Raw genomic sequence first — 17,377 nt, 5'->3', positions numbered from 1 at the left:
TCTTAATTCACAGGCTCATGGAAAATTACTGCTGGAAGGCACCTTAAAATATCATTGAATCCGGGGACCTCAAATAGAGAACAATTCCCAATGTTGTGCTAGGCATGACTAATCAATCATGACACTTTTCCTGCTGAGGTCACAAATGGCCTCAGAATCATTTTCAACACAATATTCTAGTCAGAAACCATCAATTCATCGGTTTCCATAGGCGATGAAACTTGTTTGACATCCCTGATGTAGTTCAAAGCTGCTATTTTGCTAATGAGGTCCAAAGAACAGTGGTGACTTAGTAATGAACAGAAACCAGAACCCAGGCTACCTGACTCTCATGACTTTCAGTCCAGGGTTTCCCTTTTCACATGATCACTGCCTCTCCTTCAATAGTCATTCAAGTCCTAGAATTTATATTCTATTCGTTGGTTCATACCTAACTGTATTTAGCAATATGATTTCAAAAAACACAACACAAGTTTTGGCCTTACCAAAAAGACATCTGGGCTCTAACTGACGTTAGGAGCTCTTGAGGGGAAGGGCCTATGTTACACTTTGTATCTTTCACAAGTTCTAGTTCTGAGTCTGGCACATGGTAGGTATCCAACAAAAATTCTCTGATGTATATCCAACTATATATATGAAATAAACAGGAAATCTATCCTTAAATTCTCACCAAGAATCAATGAAAAATCCTAACCCTTTGTACAGAAGCAGTATTTGTTTGAAAGGACTCCATGCACGATGACATACAGCCTCACTTTTTTTTTTTTTTAAGAGTGACACCATGTTTAAATAAATTCCCATTTCACCTGAATGTTTTAGGGGAAAGTAAAGTATTATGGCAATGACTGGGCTGCCCAGTGACACTTCTACTTAAAAATACAAAGGGCGGTGTTGTGGTTTAGGGCTCAAAACTTCTGAGCTTTTCTTCTCGTTTTTCATGGTGACATCTATTGACCTAAACTTGTGGTTCTGTGTGATGTTCACAGCCAAAATTATTAGAACAGAAAAGTAAAGGAAAGGAGATGAGGAGAAAGAGAATAGGAAGGCAGAAGGTGGGGAAAGGTATTTTACGATATAGCAATAAGATACTAGTACTATCACTTAAAAATACTAGATTTAAAAAGCTTTACAACCCACAGCTAACATCATACTTAATAGGAAAGATTAAATGCTTTCCCCTTAAGGTCAGGAGCAAGACAAGGATGACTGTTTTTGCGACTTCCATCCAACACTGGAAGTTCTAGCCAAGGCAATCAGTTATGATAAAGAAATAAAAGTCATCCAGATTGGAAAGAAAGAAGTAAAACTCTCTCTTTTTACATATGACATGATCTTGTAGATAGAAAATCCTGAGGAATCCACCAAAAAGCTACTACAATTAATAAATGGATTCAGCAAGGTAGCAGGATATAAGATTGACATACACAATAACTGTATTTCTATACACTTGCAGTGAACAATCCAAAAATAAAACAGAAAACAATTCACGTGCAAAAGAATGAAATTGCAACCCTACTTCATATCGTATACAAAAACTAATTCAAAATGGATCAACCACCTAACTGTAAGAGCTAAAACTACAAAATTCTTAGAAGAAAATATGGGCATAAATCTTCATGGCCTTGGTTTTTTAGATATAATACCAAAAACACAAGTAACAAAAGAAAAAATAGATAAATTGGTCTTTGTCAAAATTAAAAACTTTTGTGCATCAAATGACACTATCAAGAGAGACAACTCATAGAACGGGAGAAAATATTTGGAAAGCATATATTTGATAAGAGATTAATATCTGGAATATACAAAGAACTTCTACAACTCAACAACAACAAAGGAACCCGATTTTAAAAACGGGCAAAGGATCTGAATAGACATTTCTCCAAGGAAGATATACAAATGGTCAATAAGCACATGAAAAGATGTTCAATACCAATGGTCATTAGGGAAATAAAAATCACAACCACAGTGAGATACCACTTCAGACCAAACAGGATGACTATAAGCAGGAAGACATATAATAACAAGTGTTGGTGAGGATGTAGAGAAACTGGAACCCTCATACACTGATGGTGGGAATGTAGAATGTTATAGCCACCTTGGAAAACAGTCTGGCAGTTCCCCAAAATGTTAAATATAGAGCTATCATTATGACCCAGAAATTCCACTCCTAGGTATATTCCCAATGGAAATAAGAGTATATGTCTACACAAAAATTTGTGCACAAATATTTATAGCAACATTATCCATAACAGTCCCAAAGTGGAAACAGTGCAAATGTCCATCACCTGATGAGTGGATAAATTAGATGAGGTATAGCCATACAATGGAATATTGTTTGGCAATGAAAAGAAAAAAAGTATTTATTCATGCTGCAACACAGAGGCACTTTGAGAACATTATGTAAAGTGAAAAAAGCAGTCACAAAAGACCACATAGTGTACAATTCCATTTATATGAACTATCCAGAATAGGCAAATCTATAGAGACAAAGTAGATTAGTAGTTGCCTAGGGCTGGGTGGGGAGGGGCTGGGGTTGAGGGAGAGGGAAGTGACTGCTACAGATTTCTTTATGGGGTGATGAAATGTTCTAAAATTGACTGTGGTGATGGTTGCATAACTCTAAATTTCATTTGTTTACTTTCTTCTTTTCTATGTCTGTCACAACAATCCATGTATTCACTTAGGTGATCCATATGTATATTTCCATGACTATCCTGACTTTATAATATGTAAAGGACTAGACATATTTTATGATGAGCAGGTATCTTTTATGGAATCTATCCTTCTAGAATATTTAATTTAAAAGAAAAAAAGAAATAACATCAAAACTATTTTTTTCTTCCTCACTATTGTCATTACATCACCTTCATAACACATCACTTCTGCTGACCACTAGCAGCTTTACCCCCAAAATTTATTTACCATAAATCTACTTCATCAGAAATTATATCACTGCATAGCAATACATTTATAACAGTGCTCTACTGTCCAGTAGCTCCATAATCTGTTTGTTACCAACAGCTTAAATGTCAATTATAGTTAAATCCATGGCAAATGAGAGAATTTAATGTTTCGATTATTTTGTACCTACCCCTTTTGAATCAATCACTCCAGGTTTTGCATTAAACTTCACTGTCTTCAATCGGGCACGTTCTTTTCTTTCCACCCTAAAGAAAATGGAAAATAAAGAGTCTATCACATGGCAAGGCATTTATGATTAAGTTTCTTATCAAATGAAGAACACCCCTTCTTATCCTACAGCTCAAATAAAATGTGTTTTAAAATATTTCTCTTCTTTGTTCACTATAAAAAGTCTTGGTATGATATCTCTAAGCTGCTAACACATTCCTTGCAATTTTTGTGTTACATGTACTGAGAGTCACATATCTGGAAGCAACAAAACCCCAATATTTGTTATTTAAATGCCTGAATCAATCAAAATCTGTTTCAAGAAATCACAGTCCACAGAGATGAATACCTAGGAGGCTAAGGAAACTCTCATCTCCTAATATCTCCTTCTCTCTTTTTGTTTCCTTTTTGTTCCCGTCCCTTTAGGAATACTGGGGTATTTATTTACCTTCACCTCAAAACCAAACATGTTACAGATAATCTTGAACTTTTCCTTTGCCCCAATGTCCTTCTGCTGCCATCTCTGCAGTTTTCATTATTTCACCTTCATTCATTCATCAAACACTTATTGAATGCCTACCCTGTATCAAGTAAGGTGCTGGGAAACAAAGAAAAAAAATTAAAAAGCACGACTTTAATGAACACACAGTAATGTGTTCTTGGCAGGGACAGAGGGATAAAAAGACAGATATTGCTGCACAAAAGATTGCTGATAGCAATATGGGCACATCTATCTCTTTGGAGGAAGATAAGGAGGGGGTGGAAAGCAATGGGGTGGGCTTCCTGGAGGAGCTGTCAACTTATGTGAGACTTAAATGGTGAGAAAGAGCTTGTCAGTGGGAAAAGTTTAGGGAGAATCTCCCAGACAGGAGGAACAACATGTACCATGACCCGAGGATATAATCAAGCTAAAGATTGCAGGAAGATTCTGGTACAGGGTACATACAGCACAGGGACACGAGGCTGAAGAGGTGGTGAGACCTCCTTATAAAGGGTATCCGTCTACTCTGAGGACATGGGGTTTTCCTTTGGGGAATCCTAATGATTTATTAGAGGCTATAAAGCTGAGAAGTGATAGACATTAGCATTTTAAATAAATGACTCTGGGGGAGGAGGAAGATAGACTGGAGGAGGGAAGGAACAGTGGGAAGCAGGAGGCCTATTTAGAAGCTACTGCCATAAATCCAGGCAAGAAATGATGAGGAGTGATAATGAGGTGGAGGAGAGGGAAGAGTTGGAGAAATATTAATAACATAAAGTTCGCAGGACTTGTGCCTATTTGAGGGATGGGGTTGAAAAGAGGAAAGAGAAGTTAAATACTCCTGATTCTTTTTTGAGCCTCTCTAATTAGACATGATCATTCTTTCCTCTAAGCCCCACGACATTTATTTGTATGTCTATATTGGTGTTATCTCTTGTTTCCTTGTGTTTTGTTTATTTTTGAGTTGCGCATATAAGGCTGTATGTTCCTTGAGGGCAAGTCCACATACCACTTAGTGTATTATAGCAAGTCCTCAATAAATAACAGTTGAACTAAAATAATATTCATTGCATTGTTTTAGCATCATTTTTTTTTTTGTTTAAATACGGCTAGCTCTAATTTCAAAAATGGGGAAAGAAAAAGGAGAGGAAAAGACCCTGAATCTACAGAAACTTAATGGCTTATGAAATCTAAGCTATTCATAGATCAATAATTAACAACACACTCCCCTTTAACTTAGAGTTCTTTTGTGTTTCCAGCTGAAACGCATTGAAGATCAGGGTTTCTATAGTTACAGAATGGAGTTTCAGAATATATTTATTTCAGTGTGAGAGTAGAATATTTGAGTGGAAACAGATGAAGAAAATTCTTCAAACCTAACCTCAGATATGAACGCAATATGCTCCACTAAGAGTTTCTACTTGCACCCAACATACAACAGTTGGGAGGAGATCAAGGAAGACTTCAGATAAGGTAAACTGCCAAGTGGAAAGATGCTCACTGAGAAAATGCCTACTCCGAGCTACTTCAGCTTTTCTCAGTTTTAATCCAAGTGCAAATGCTAATTCATATTCATCTCTGCCCTGACTTTATCCTGGCTTCTTTGCATTAACCAGCCTAATTACGGGAAACACTAGTACATCAGATGATGCCAAAATGACTGTAACATGCAGAGAATATATGGTTATTTGATTAGGCTATGCAAATAAATTCTGCATAAAGTGATAGAACTCACATGGGCCCCAAACATAAATAATGTTAGGCTGAACTCAATATTCTATTCTAAGAATTGCTTAGAGCGCTCTAACTTTTCCCCTCTGGTTTCTAAGTTCATCCCTTTCATATTTCTTAAGAAATGTTTCTGTTAGGCCATTTTAGTGGTTCATCACTTAAATCTCAAACGGGTTGCAAAGACTAAGTCAGATGGACAGACAGACACACACACACACAAACACACCTGATATTTGCTACGGCTTATTACTAATCTTCAAACAAGCAATAGAAAAAGTAAAAAAAAAAATTAAGTCTTACTGTACAGGTGACAGATTTTGGTTCACTCAAGAAGGAAGTCAGACAAAGGATTAATCTCGAAAATATACAAGCAGCTCATGCAGCTCAGTATCAGAAGAACAAACAACCCAATCCAAAAACGGGCAGAAGACCTACATAGACATTTCTCCAAAGAAGACATACAGATGGCCAACAAACACATGAAAAGATGCTCAATATCACTAATGATTAGAGAAATGCAAATCAAACCCACAATGAGGTATCACTTCACACAGGTCAGAATGGCCATCATCAAAAAATCTACAAACAATAAATGCTGGAGAGGGTGTGAAGAAAAGGGAACCCTCTTGCACTGCTGGTGGGGGTGTAAATTGATACAGCCACTATGGAGAACAGTATGGAAGTTCCTTAAAAAACTAAAAATAGAACTACCATATGACCTAGCAATCCCACTACTGGGCATACACCCTGAGAAAAACTTAATTCAAAAAGATGTATGTACCACAATGTTTACTGCAGCACTATTTACAATAGCCAGGACATGGAAACAACCTAAATGTCCACTGACAGATGAATGGATAAAGAAGATGCGGCACATATATACAATGGAATATTACTCCGCTATAAAAAGGAATGAAACTGAGTTATTTGTAGTGAGGTGGATGGACCTAGAGCTGTCATACAGAGTGAAGCAAGTCAGAAAGAGAAAAATAAATACCATATGCTAACGCATATATATGGAATCTAGAAAATTGGTACTGATGAACCTAGTGGTAGGGCAGGAATAAAGATGCAGACGTTGAGAACGGACTTGAGGACACAGCGGGGGAAGGGGAGGCTGGGATGTAGTGAGAGAGTAGCACTGACATACATACACTACCAAATGTAAAATAGATAGCTAGTGGGAAGCAGCCGCATAGCACAGGGAGATCAGCTCGGTGCTTTGTGACCGCCTAGAGGGGTGGGATAGGGAGGGTGGGAGGGAGGCTTAAGAGAGAGGGGATATGGGAATATATGTATGCATATGGCTGATTCACTTTGCTGTACAGCAGAAACTAACATAACATTGTAAAGCAATTATACTCCAATAAAGATGTATTAAAAAAAAAAAAAAAGGAAGTCAGAAAGTTGTGATTTCTACTTGGGTTGAAAGTTTCATGAATGATAATGATGATGATGATATAAGTGGTAGCTGAAGTTTTAACATATAATATTAATGAAAAATTCCTTCACATTTACATCATCTCATTTGGCCCCGACAATAAGCAAGTGTGGTATTCTCAAACCCATTTTATGGCTGGGAAAGCTAAGACTTGAAGCTTGCCAAATTAGAAAGTGGTAGAAATAGGGCCTGAGCACAAATCTTTTAACAGCTAACTTCAGTGTCTGGCCACATCCACTCTGTTTGGGAAACAATACTTAAGGACCTTCCATGCCTCCCATATCCAATGGGTTTCAACAAACATGAGATTTTAGATGGTCACCCACAATTTTAAGACCAATATAGTTCCTTAGACGTCTGGGCTGAGTTTCTCACAAATGATAACCATCCCCCTTCCTTCCATCCCAAATCCCGAATGTCCTGAATTAAATAAACCATAACCAAACTCAAGCAAAGAGTCACGGAGATAATACCTGTTATGACAGGCTCACCTCAAAACTCAGAATAAATTTGCTTTTAACTCTGAAATTCAGGTTAGCTAGATGTCTATTTGCAATGTTACATCAGAAACATTGGACTGATCTCTCTCCTCAGCAGTCTTTACAGTCAGTGCATCCCCAACAATAGTTGTGTTTTTCCATCCCAGAGGCTCATGTCGATTGCCTCTTGAGGATCTCTGCAAACCCTTCTCATGGGTAGCAGGGGATGTGGCTTATCTTTTTTCCTCACTTGCCTCAACCCTGTCCTCTCTCCTAGTGCTTCTTGGGATACATGTGGATAGTTTATTGCCAAGATCAGTTACGGGGGAGAAATAGGGCCCTACATAATGCTATGTTGTTTTGAGCATCAAAAGCTCAAACTCTGAAGAAAGGAAAACATACATCATTTGAGTAAGCACAGAAGTATTAGAAGCTATGCTAAACTTTACCTGTATTATCTATAATCTGTACAGTGATCCAGGGCTTAAGATGGAGCTGGGCATATAGTATGTGCTTAATCTTTGTTGGCAAATGAATGAATGAGTCATCAAGGAGGCTACTGGTTCTTGACCTGGGTGTGAAAACCAAGGCTCAGAGAGTTGAAGTGACTTGCCCAAATAACCAGTGTTTCTGTTTAAAAAGTTGTTGACCATTTTACGACTTTTTTATTGTACTTGGTAGGAATCTATGTAAAAGTTTAGCATCACCTTCTCTAGTTATTTTACTAAGTGAGACTCCTTTAGCAGAAATACATGATGTTAAGATCCATAGATCTTTACCTAAGAAAATGGTGGGTCACCTGTGTAGAAAGACTGAATTGCGATGAAAGGACTGACATACTTCTCTCACACTCAAGAGGCAAGCAATTAATTAGATTATTTAAGCAGAAATAATCCTCTCCGCCCTGGTTTGGTCACTGACCAAAATACTGAAAACATAAACTGGATGGCAAAACTTGAGCTATCAGTTCTGACACCTAGCGTCTCCAGAGAATACCACATGGTCATGCTTTAATAAGCCCAACTGTCTTCCTCTGCCTTCTCATCCATCTCCCATCTGGCGTTTTCAGGTTCCCGCCAAACACACAATGAGGGCAGGCTTGGAGCACTGGATGGTGGGAACATCATTTGGCGCTGGGTATCCCTTTGCCTGTGCTCCATAAGGCCCTGTTGCAAGGAGAACTGCAATGCCATATAGCTTACCGGCCACAGGCTTGCAGGGAAGCTAAGTGAGTAAACCCTTATGCAATGCTAGCTGCAAGCTGTCATCTGAGAGCCCAGGTGACAGTCACTGTGGGGTAATGAATAGAGATTTGGATTAAGAGACAGTGGAACAAATCCTAGTTCGGCCCCTCAGAAACTATGTAATCTCAGAAAAGAGAGATTCTGTGCTAAAAGCCCAGGTTTTGAAGTCACATAAGTCTGGGTTGGAATTCTGCATCTGCCACTTATTAGCTTTGTGACTTAGGGCAGGTCACCCAACCTCTTAGGATCTCAGGTTTCATGTTGGTGAAATTAGGATATTAACACAGACTTGAAAGATTATGGTGAATTTTTTTTTTTAAAGATTCTTTTTTTAAAAAAAAATTTTATTTATTTTGGCTGTGTTGGGTCTTCGTTGCTGTGTGCAGGCTTTCTCTAGCTGCGGTGAGCGGGGGCTACTCTTTGTTGCGATGCGCAGACTTCTCATTGTGGTGGCTTCTCTTGTTGCAGAGCCTGGGCTCTAGGTGTGCGGGCTTCAGTAGTTGTGGCACACGGGCTTAGTTGCTCCACGGCATGTGGGATCTTCCTGTGACCAGGGATCGAACCCGTGTCCCCTGCATTGGCAGGCGGATTCTTAACCACTGCGCCACCAGGGAAGTCCCTATGGTGAATATTAAATAATACAAAAAATTGGTTAGTATAGTATTTAAAATGTACTAAGAACTCCTTAATTGTCAAGGGCTTCCTCCAGTATACCCTTGGGGTAGTGAAAAGCCATCTGGTCTGGCTACAGAGAGAACTGGGTTCAGCCAGTGGCTGACTGTGCATCCTTGGGCAAGTTACTTGACTTCTCTGATCTTCAGTTTCCTTATGAAGCTTTTGTGAAGATTAAAGAAAATCTTGTATTTGAAAGCAACTGGCACAACACATACTCTATCATCAGATGGAATTCATTCCTCTGCTGCCCTTTCACTTCCCTTGATACCTGCTATGGACTGAATGTTTGTGTCCACATAAAATTCATATGTTGAAGCCCTAATCCCTAGTGTGGTGGTCTCTGGTGGTGAGGCATTGGGAGGTAATTAGGTTATGAGGGTGGAGTCCTCATGAATCAAATTAGTGGCCAAAATGAAGAGATATGACAGAAAAGATCTCTCTCTCTCTCTGCCATATGAGGAAACAGCAATAAGGCCATCTGTAAACCAGGAAGAGGGTCCTCTCTGAGAACCCAATTAGCCAGTGCCTTGATTTTAGACTCCAGAACTGCAAAAACTAAATGTGTTGTATAAGTCACCCTGTGAATGGTATTCTGTAATAGCAGCCCAAACTAAGACAGCACCTTTATTTACAATATAGCCCTCATCACAGTGTAGCTGTGCCATAGTTACATGTTGGTCCTACAAATGTTGGGCTCCAGGCAGTGACCGGATGATAGCACCTGGCACACAGAAGCTGCTCAAGCAGTGCTTGATGAATTGAATTTTGTCAATTCTTATTTTTATAATGTTGGGAGGCAGGATTGCATATGAGTTAAGAGCGTTATAGCCTGGAATAAAATCCCAGTTATGCCATTTATTAGCTGGGCAGTTAAGGCAAGTAAATTAACCTCTCTCTGCTTCAAACTCCTGGTTTGTAAAATGAGGATAATTGTATTACCTTCCCCACAGGGTTGTAATGAGGTTTAAATAAGTTAATTGTAAAGGGCTTAGAACAGTGTCTAGCATGCTGTAGGAGCATTTATTTAAATAAAATTTATTTACCAACTTCTAAAAAGAGGGAGGGAAAAGGCAATGATTTTCATACTCTTCATCTTACGATTTCATAGGGATGATTAAATAGAATCATCAATAGAGAAACATTTTTTTAAAGGGTGAAGTCATAAGGGATGTTATCCATTATGAGATTTTTCCAGACCAGCTCTATGAGCTGAACTATACTCATGAAAGGGGGCAGAGAGGAATTAAGGATAACCCTAATCTAACAATAAGTCATATTGATACCAGTAACCATCTATTCTGAGCTATAGTTATAAGATGATGAATGCAGTATAAAATAAGAGTGCCTCCTTTAGAAGTTAACCACTAAAGAGCAGCCCTAGGGAAGGCCCATGATATAGTTTATTTTATTTTTTGTAATCTTTTTAAAGGAATTCTTTTCTTTTTAAAAATTTATTTATTTACTTATTTTTGGCTGCATTGGGTCTTCGTTGTTGGGTCTTTGTTGCTGCACTCAGACTTTCTCCAGTTGTGGAGAGCAGGGGCTACTCTTCGTTGTGGTGCGCGGGCTTCACACTGCTGTGGCTTCTCTTGTTGCGGAGCACAGGCTCTAGGTGCGTGGGCTTCAGTATTTGTGGCATGTCGGCTCGGTAGTTGTGGCTTGTGGGCTCTAGAGCGCAGGCTCAGTAGTTGTGGTGCATGGGCTTAGTTGCTCCGCAGCATGTGGGATCTTCCCATACAAGGGATTGAACCCGTGTCCCCTGCACTGGCAGGCAGATTCTTTTTAAAAAAAATTAATTAATTAATTAATTTTTGGCTGTGTTGGGTCTTTGTTGCTCCGCGCGGGCTTTTTTTCTCTAGCTGCGGCGAGCGGGGGCTACTCTTCATTGTGATGCGCGGGCTTCTCATTGCAGTGGCTTCTCTTGTTGCGGAGCACAGGCTCTAGGCACAGGGGCTTAAGTAATTGTGTTATCTGAGCACTAATTTCTTCTCCAGGCCAGCTGTAGCATGGCTGTTAGGATGGCCTTCATCCAAAACAGGAGAGAGAGCCAATTCAAGAATGACCACCAGCAGGCAGAAAATTACCCCAGGAGGACTAGCACTGAGAATGTTCCTTAGGGGGGGAAATGACGTGCAATTGAACAAATGAAGGACTATTGACAAGACTGATTAGAATCACAGAACCTCAGGGTTGGAAAGTGGCTGTAAATCATATAGTTCAACTGTCCCACCCAAAGTTTGATTCCCTTTTATAATACTTCCTGCCACTGAACCTTCTATTATCAGAATCACCTGGAGGAACTTACACACAAATACAGATCTCCAGGACCCACTCCAGATGGACTGAATCAGAATCACTGTGTGTGTGTGGGGGGGGGGGGGGGGAGGGGCATATCTAAGCCTTCATAATGTTCCCTTGGTGTGAAAACCATTGTTCTAGGTCACTGTCTTCCCAGGTAATCCATATCATCTCTAGCCAGCTCCAACTACTAAAAGGATTTTTTAAAAAATGAGTTGAAATCTATTCCCACACAGCTTTCCTTCTCCACCCCGTTTCTACCCTTGGGGCCATATTCAATGAGACGGCACCTTCTTCTACAGAACATCTCCTCAGACAGCTCTGATTAATCGCATCAAAGCAAACCCAAATGCATGTTGCCTTGACATTTTTTTTTTTAAATAAATTGAAACGGAGAAACGCAGAATATATGCTAGTCCTGAGAGTTACTGCTCTGAATTCAGAAAACACTGCAAACCACAAACTCAGAACATCCTCTCAAAGCAATGGCAGGCAATTATGCAGGAGCCCAGAGGTTTAAAGGACTGTCTGCTGCTGGGAGATTCACAGGCATAGGCTTAGAGGGTGGGAGGGAGCAGCTGCAGGACAGTCAGCCCACTGCCCTCTCCCTACATTCACCCTAGGCTATGTGGCCCCAGGCAGAGAAAAATGGGGGACCGGTCTTCTCTGGGGTGCACATGCCCCACAGAGTTATTTCTGGCTAATTTCCATCTTCCCACTATGGCTGGTGCTAGCTCAGTCACTGGGTCACTGTGCGTGTGGCAGCACTTGAATACTCAGCTTCATGAGGATTTTTTACATAGGTATTTGGGGTGTTTGCATATGAGGAGGGGAGCCCTTTGTAGCTCCAGAAAAGTTAGTGACTGCTTTGAATAAGCATTATTCCTGACTTTGACTTCACACCATATCTCTTTTCTAGGGTGCAGATAATTTGTTTCTCAGACAATATCTGAGTGCCAGAAGGACACTCATGGGAAGGAAAGTTCCTTTCTAGTGGTAATGGTCAGAAACCGCTGGGACAGATGAAGGACGCGGCTGTTCTGAAGCCTATTCCCGCCTTTCAAAAGCAGAGTCGAAGAAATGCTTAGAAGAGAAAGAACGTAACAGTCTTTACTTGGGAATTATATACAGAACTAATTATCTGAGTGAAACTAGGGAGTGCTAGGTGGGGTGGGGGACAAGAGTAACTAACGCTATAAAAAACAGCTGTAAACCCACTCTTTAGACCTCACCAGATGCTTGACAGCTCGTATCCCGAGTATCTGATTTTGTTTATTTCCCCAATGGAGCTGTCATTTTATTTTTTTTAATTCAAGCATACTTGATTTACAATGTTGTGTTAATTTCTGCTGTACAGCAAAGTGATTCAGTTATACATATATACATTTTTTTAATATTCTTTTCCATTATGGTTTATCATAGGATACTGAATAAAGTTCTCTGTGCTATGCAGTAGGACCTTGTTGTTTATCCCCAGGTATCAGATTTTGGAATGGAGGTTTTTAGTCTTTTCCCATCAATATCTGGAAGTAATACACAGCCAGGACATCAGCTTTGTAAAAAGCCTACTTTACTTGGCTTTCACCTGGCCTTTCTATAAACTTATCCAGTAAATTATGAACCTCTGAAGTAACCCCTCTGAGTTTGTCAGTATACAAGCTGATAAGCATAATCTTGAACACATGAAAGCTGCTAAGTTTTAGGAAGGCAGAATAAGCAGATCCTCTTTCTTCCTTTATGCTTTATCACAGTTAGCAGTTTTGGTAAAACCCTAACATGAGAAGCGTGAGAATACTTAATTTGTGTCACCTGTCATCACTGACAATTTCCCCGCAGACTGACTATCCTACTCAAATAGATATTTTGTGAACAGTTTGCCACATCTTCATCTTCCCTCACCTCCACTCCCTGGAGAGCTGAGCAGCAAATCCTCTGAAACAGAAAAGGCATTCTTACCTCCGCTTGCTGGGGATGACCCCCATCTCCTCACTGTCGCCCTCCAGCGTGACTCTCCTGGCTTGCCACCACTCATCATCAGAGGCGTTGATAACATGGAGAATGTCTCCATATTTAAAACTAAGTCCTTGACTTGGCAGCCCACTGTCCTTGCTCTTGTCATAGTCAAACATGGCTCTGGAGGAAATGACAAGAGAGAGAACATTGTTAGGAATCTCTGGCAGCAAAGATCTAGGATTCACCGTTTTGATTGTTCATTCCTGCCCTGAGAACCCACTGCCCATTGGATACCAACTCCCAGGACTAACGCCTGAAATTGCAGTCAACATTCCCACTGCTTTGGTCACAAATCACGATTAGTTCTTACTTCTCCCAGGAGGTTGCGAGGGCAGCCTATAGGGCCCTTAAACGGGGGTACTGCTTCTTTTCTTGGAAATCATCACACGTGACAAGGTGATAATGGAAGATGATAGAGGCAGGTTAGTACTCTCTCACTACAATCAAATTTTACAAATCACTAGAAAGAAAGAATGAAGAGAACCATGGCATCTTTCTGAATGCAGCATTTTGTGTTATGAATAAATCCTCTTAGATGTATCAGTCTGTAGAACTCTTTCCTTTATAATAGAGAAAAATGGTAACAACTTCCATGTCCTCCCACAGGGGACTGGGACCCTTCCACTCACTGGAGTATTGGACTATCACTAAAATTGGATGGTTGCAGAGGTTAACTTAATGACATTACTAAATGCTCACAAGCAATAATGAAAATACACCTATGTTTATGTGTGTGTATATAGACACATAGATCAAAATATGAACAAGGGACTTCCCTGGAGGTTCAGTGGTTAAGACTCCATGCTTCCAATGCAGCGGGGGCGGGTTTGATCCCTGGTCGGGGAACTGAGATCCCACATGCCGCGCGGTGCGGGCAAAGAACAAAAAATGATATGAACAAGATAAATTGCTTCCATAGTATACCAAGCCTATCTCATCATTGCATTTATCACTCTGAATTGTAATTCTTGCTTTATGTATCATGTTTTCCCCACTAAAGAGCCTTTGCTGAGCCTTTGCCGAGCCCAACACGCTGTAATATGTATGGCTGATGGGGTGAGGGAGCTGGAAGCAGAATTACAATGATGACTGAGACCTCAGTGACGAGCTGTTGTCCCAAGCAGCTGACAATCTGTCTCAAGTCTTACACTGTCCGCCGCCTCCTGTAACTCCCACAAACCATCACCACACACATACAACATGCGATTTCCCCGGAGAAGCAGATTTTGCCACGTCCCTGTTTATTCCCCTTTGATTCCATTCTAAGAATTTCCTTAGAGTATAGCCACTATGCAAGCAAAACTAGCTAGATCTGGTAAACAGGTCTGTCTAAAATCACTGAGGACCAAGTGTGATTCTTTTTCTTTCTTTCTTTTTTTTCCTCATTTAAGAAATGTCACATCTGCTGTCATGGCAACCCAAAAGAGCTGAAGGCAGCATCTACAGCTCTCAAATACTGCAGGGGAAGTTGAATTACTTGCAACACAGCCCCTTCTTCCATTAATTCTGTCCCCAGGTGATGGAATACGGGCCGGGTGGGGGGTTGGTCTCAGCTCCTAGAATGACTCATTTCCACCCTGACCATCTGCATCTTCTCTACCACAGACTTCACAAAACCCCAGCCAGGAAAAGGCGACTGAGAGAAGGCAGAGACCCACTCCTGACTCTGTCACTTCTCTGGCTGGCTGATGTGACACAAATTAACATTTCTGAACCACAGGTTTTTAAATGTAAAATTAGTCCAATAACCATATTCACGTGGAGCTGCGGTGAGCATTAATGACATGACACATCGGATGCACCCGGCCCATGGTAGGTGCTGTGTAGCATAGTGTGGTATAACAGCGGCTAAGAAACGACCCAGGGGCCACACTGTTAGGGCCACGTCCTGGTCCTACTCCTTCTCTTCTTACTAGTCACATAGCTGGTAACCCAGGCAAGCGCTCTAGCCCCTCTTAGGCCTCAGTTCCCTCATATATAACATAGTGATGGCAACAACAGTGATGATAACAGTACCCCTATCGTGGAACTGTTGTATGGATGAAATGCTACCTGAGGTAATACATGTAACGCATACACAGAAGTGCCTACATATAGTGACAATCCTTAAGTATGAACTGTTATTATTATTATTATTATTACCTCCTTCTCCCCTTTTGAGTGTATACTTATAAAAATCCTTTCTATGGATTCTATTCTGTGCAAAGAAGAGTTAACACAGCAATCCTGAGATTACATCCTTAAAAAGGCCTGCTTACAAGGATAGCCCTTGGCTGACATCCGGGAACTTAGTTTTTGGGAGGGTTCTTACCATTTCCTATTAAGAATGGCTCACTGTGCCTAAGCTGTTTATATAAACAATACCATTTAAGCTGAATACTTGCTTTTCCCTTGGGAGTCTGGAATTGCAGCAGGTGCCAGGCAGTGAGGGTGCCTACGTGACCAGCCTGCAGTAAAATCCCTGGACACTGAGTCTGTAAGGAGCTTCCCAGGTAGACAGGGTTTTACGCCTGCTGTCACAATTTGTTGCTGGAGGAATCAGGCATATCCTGTGTGACTCCACTGGGAGGGGACTCCTGGAAGCTTCACCTAGTTTCCTGTGGACTTTGTCCCATGCACCTTTCCCTTTGCTGAGTTTGCTCTGGACCCATTTCCTATAATAAATCACAGTCATGAGGATGACTATGCTGAGTCCGATGAGCCCTCCTAGTACATCATCGACCTTGAGAGTTGTCTTTGGGACCCCCAACACTCGCTCTATAGATTGGAAGGCGTATTCACATACACGTCCTCATTTGTGACTCAATACATTCATACAAAGAAGGCACAATGGATATAGTACTTCCTATTCTCTTTTTACAGATGAGGGGCACACCTAGCAAGGACCCCTAACTAACCCCAGGACACATGGCTTAGAGGCAGCAACCTGGGGCTGGAGTGTGTGTCTCCCGACCCTAAGTCCTAGTTCGGTGCTCTTCACCTTGTTCCCCCCCGCCCCCTGCCTCAATCTGGGAGGTGGTGAAGATGGTGACAGGGTGGCAAGGATGATAATCATGATGACAACCACTACTTATGCCCATATTAGGGGGCCTGGCACTTTGTATTCACTGTCTCATCTGACACTGTAACAACCTGAAAGGTAAAAATTAGTACCCCTGTTTTATAGATGGCGGAGGAGGTTCAGGAAGTTAAGGAACCTGCCCTAGGTCACAAGTACACACATGGTAGAGACTGAATCTAGAATAAGGTCTGTCTGACTCCAAAATCCACATTCGTGGCCATTTCATTATCAGGCTCAATTTCCCAGCCTGTCGCCCTCTGGCTGTGCTCACGACTTAGCAGTACCAGGAACTTTTAATCTTCCCTTCAGAGCTGACCACCTCTTCTCCCCCAAATCCCTGCAGTTCCCTTACTGCTCAGTTCTTGTCCCAGTATTCCTATCCTAAGGTCCCCAAACCTCTAGTTTGGCTCCAGGCTCCTTCTGGATGTAAAGTGTGGGGAGTGGAGGTAGAAAAGCCATCAGGAAAGCTGGCAGATGGTGGCCAAGAAGGCAGGCTATAGGGTCAGACTGCCTGGGTTTGCAACTTTTTAACTGTGTGATCTTGAACAAGTTACTTAACCTCTCTGGGTTTCAAGCTTTCTTTTCTTTTCTTAAAAATAAATTTATTATTTATTTATTTATTTTTGGCTGCACTGGGTCTTTGTTGCTGCGCACGGGGTTTCTCTAGCTGCGGCCAGCGGGGGCTACTCTTTGTTGTGGTGCGCGCGGGCTTCTCATCACGGAGGCTTCTCTTGTTGCGGAGCACAGGCTCTAGGTGCGTGGGCTTCAGTAGTTGTGGCATGCGGGCTCAGTAGTTGTGCCTCGCGGGCTCTAGAGTGCAGGCTC

At 41.2% G+C, this 17,377-nt stretch overlaps 1 protein-coding gene across 11 annotated transcripts in view; it reads right to left on the bottom strand.

Annotated features, from left to right (window-relative positions):
- DLG2 (discs large MAGUK scaffold protein 2) overlaps positions 1 to 17,377 on the bottom strand; it is a 949,517-nt gene that overhangs the window by 58,797 nt on the left and 873,343 nt on the right. For all 11 annotated transcript variants that reach the window (XM_068554434.1, XM_068554426.1, XM_068554427.1 and 8 more), the window contains 2 exons: positions 13,435 to 13,611; positions 3,092 to 3,167 (listed from right to left, as the gene is read on the bottom strand). In XM_068554434.1, coding sequence (XP_068410535.1) covers positions 3,092 to 3,167; positions 13,435 to 13,611 — 253 coding nt within the window. The remainder of the gene's footprint in view (positions 1 to 3,091; positions 3,168 to 13,434; positions 13,612 to 17,377) is intronic.

This window comes from Eschrichtius robustus, chromosome 11 (genome assembly GCF_028021215.1).
Source record: "Eschrichtius robustus isolate mEscRob2 chromosome 11, mEscRob2.pri, whole genome shotgun sequence".
Classification (NCBI taxonomy): Eukaryota; Metazoa; Chordata; class Mammalia; order Artiodactyla; family Eschrichtiidae; genus Eschrichtius; species Eschrichtius robustus.
This window is presented reverse-complemented; position numbering and strand designations above follow the sequence as displayed.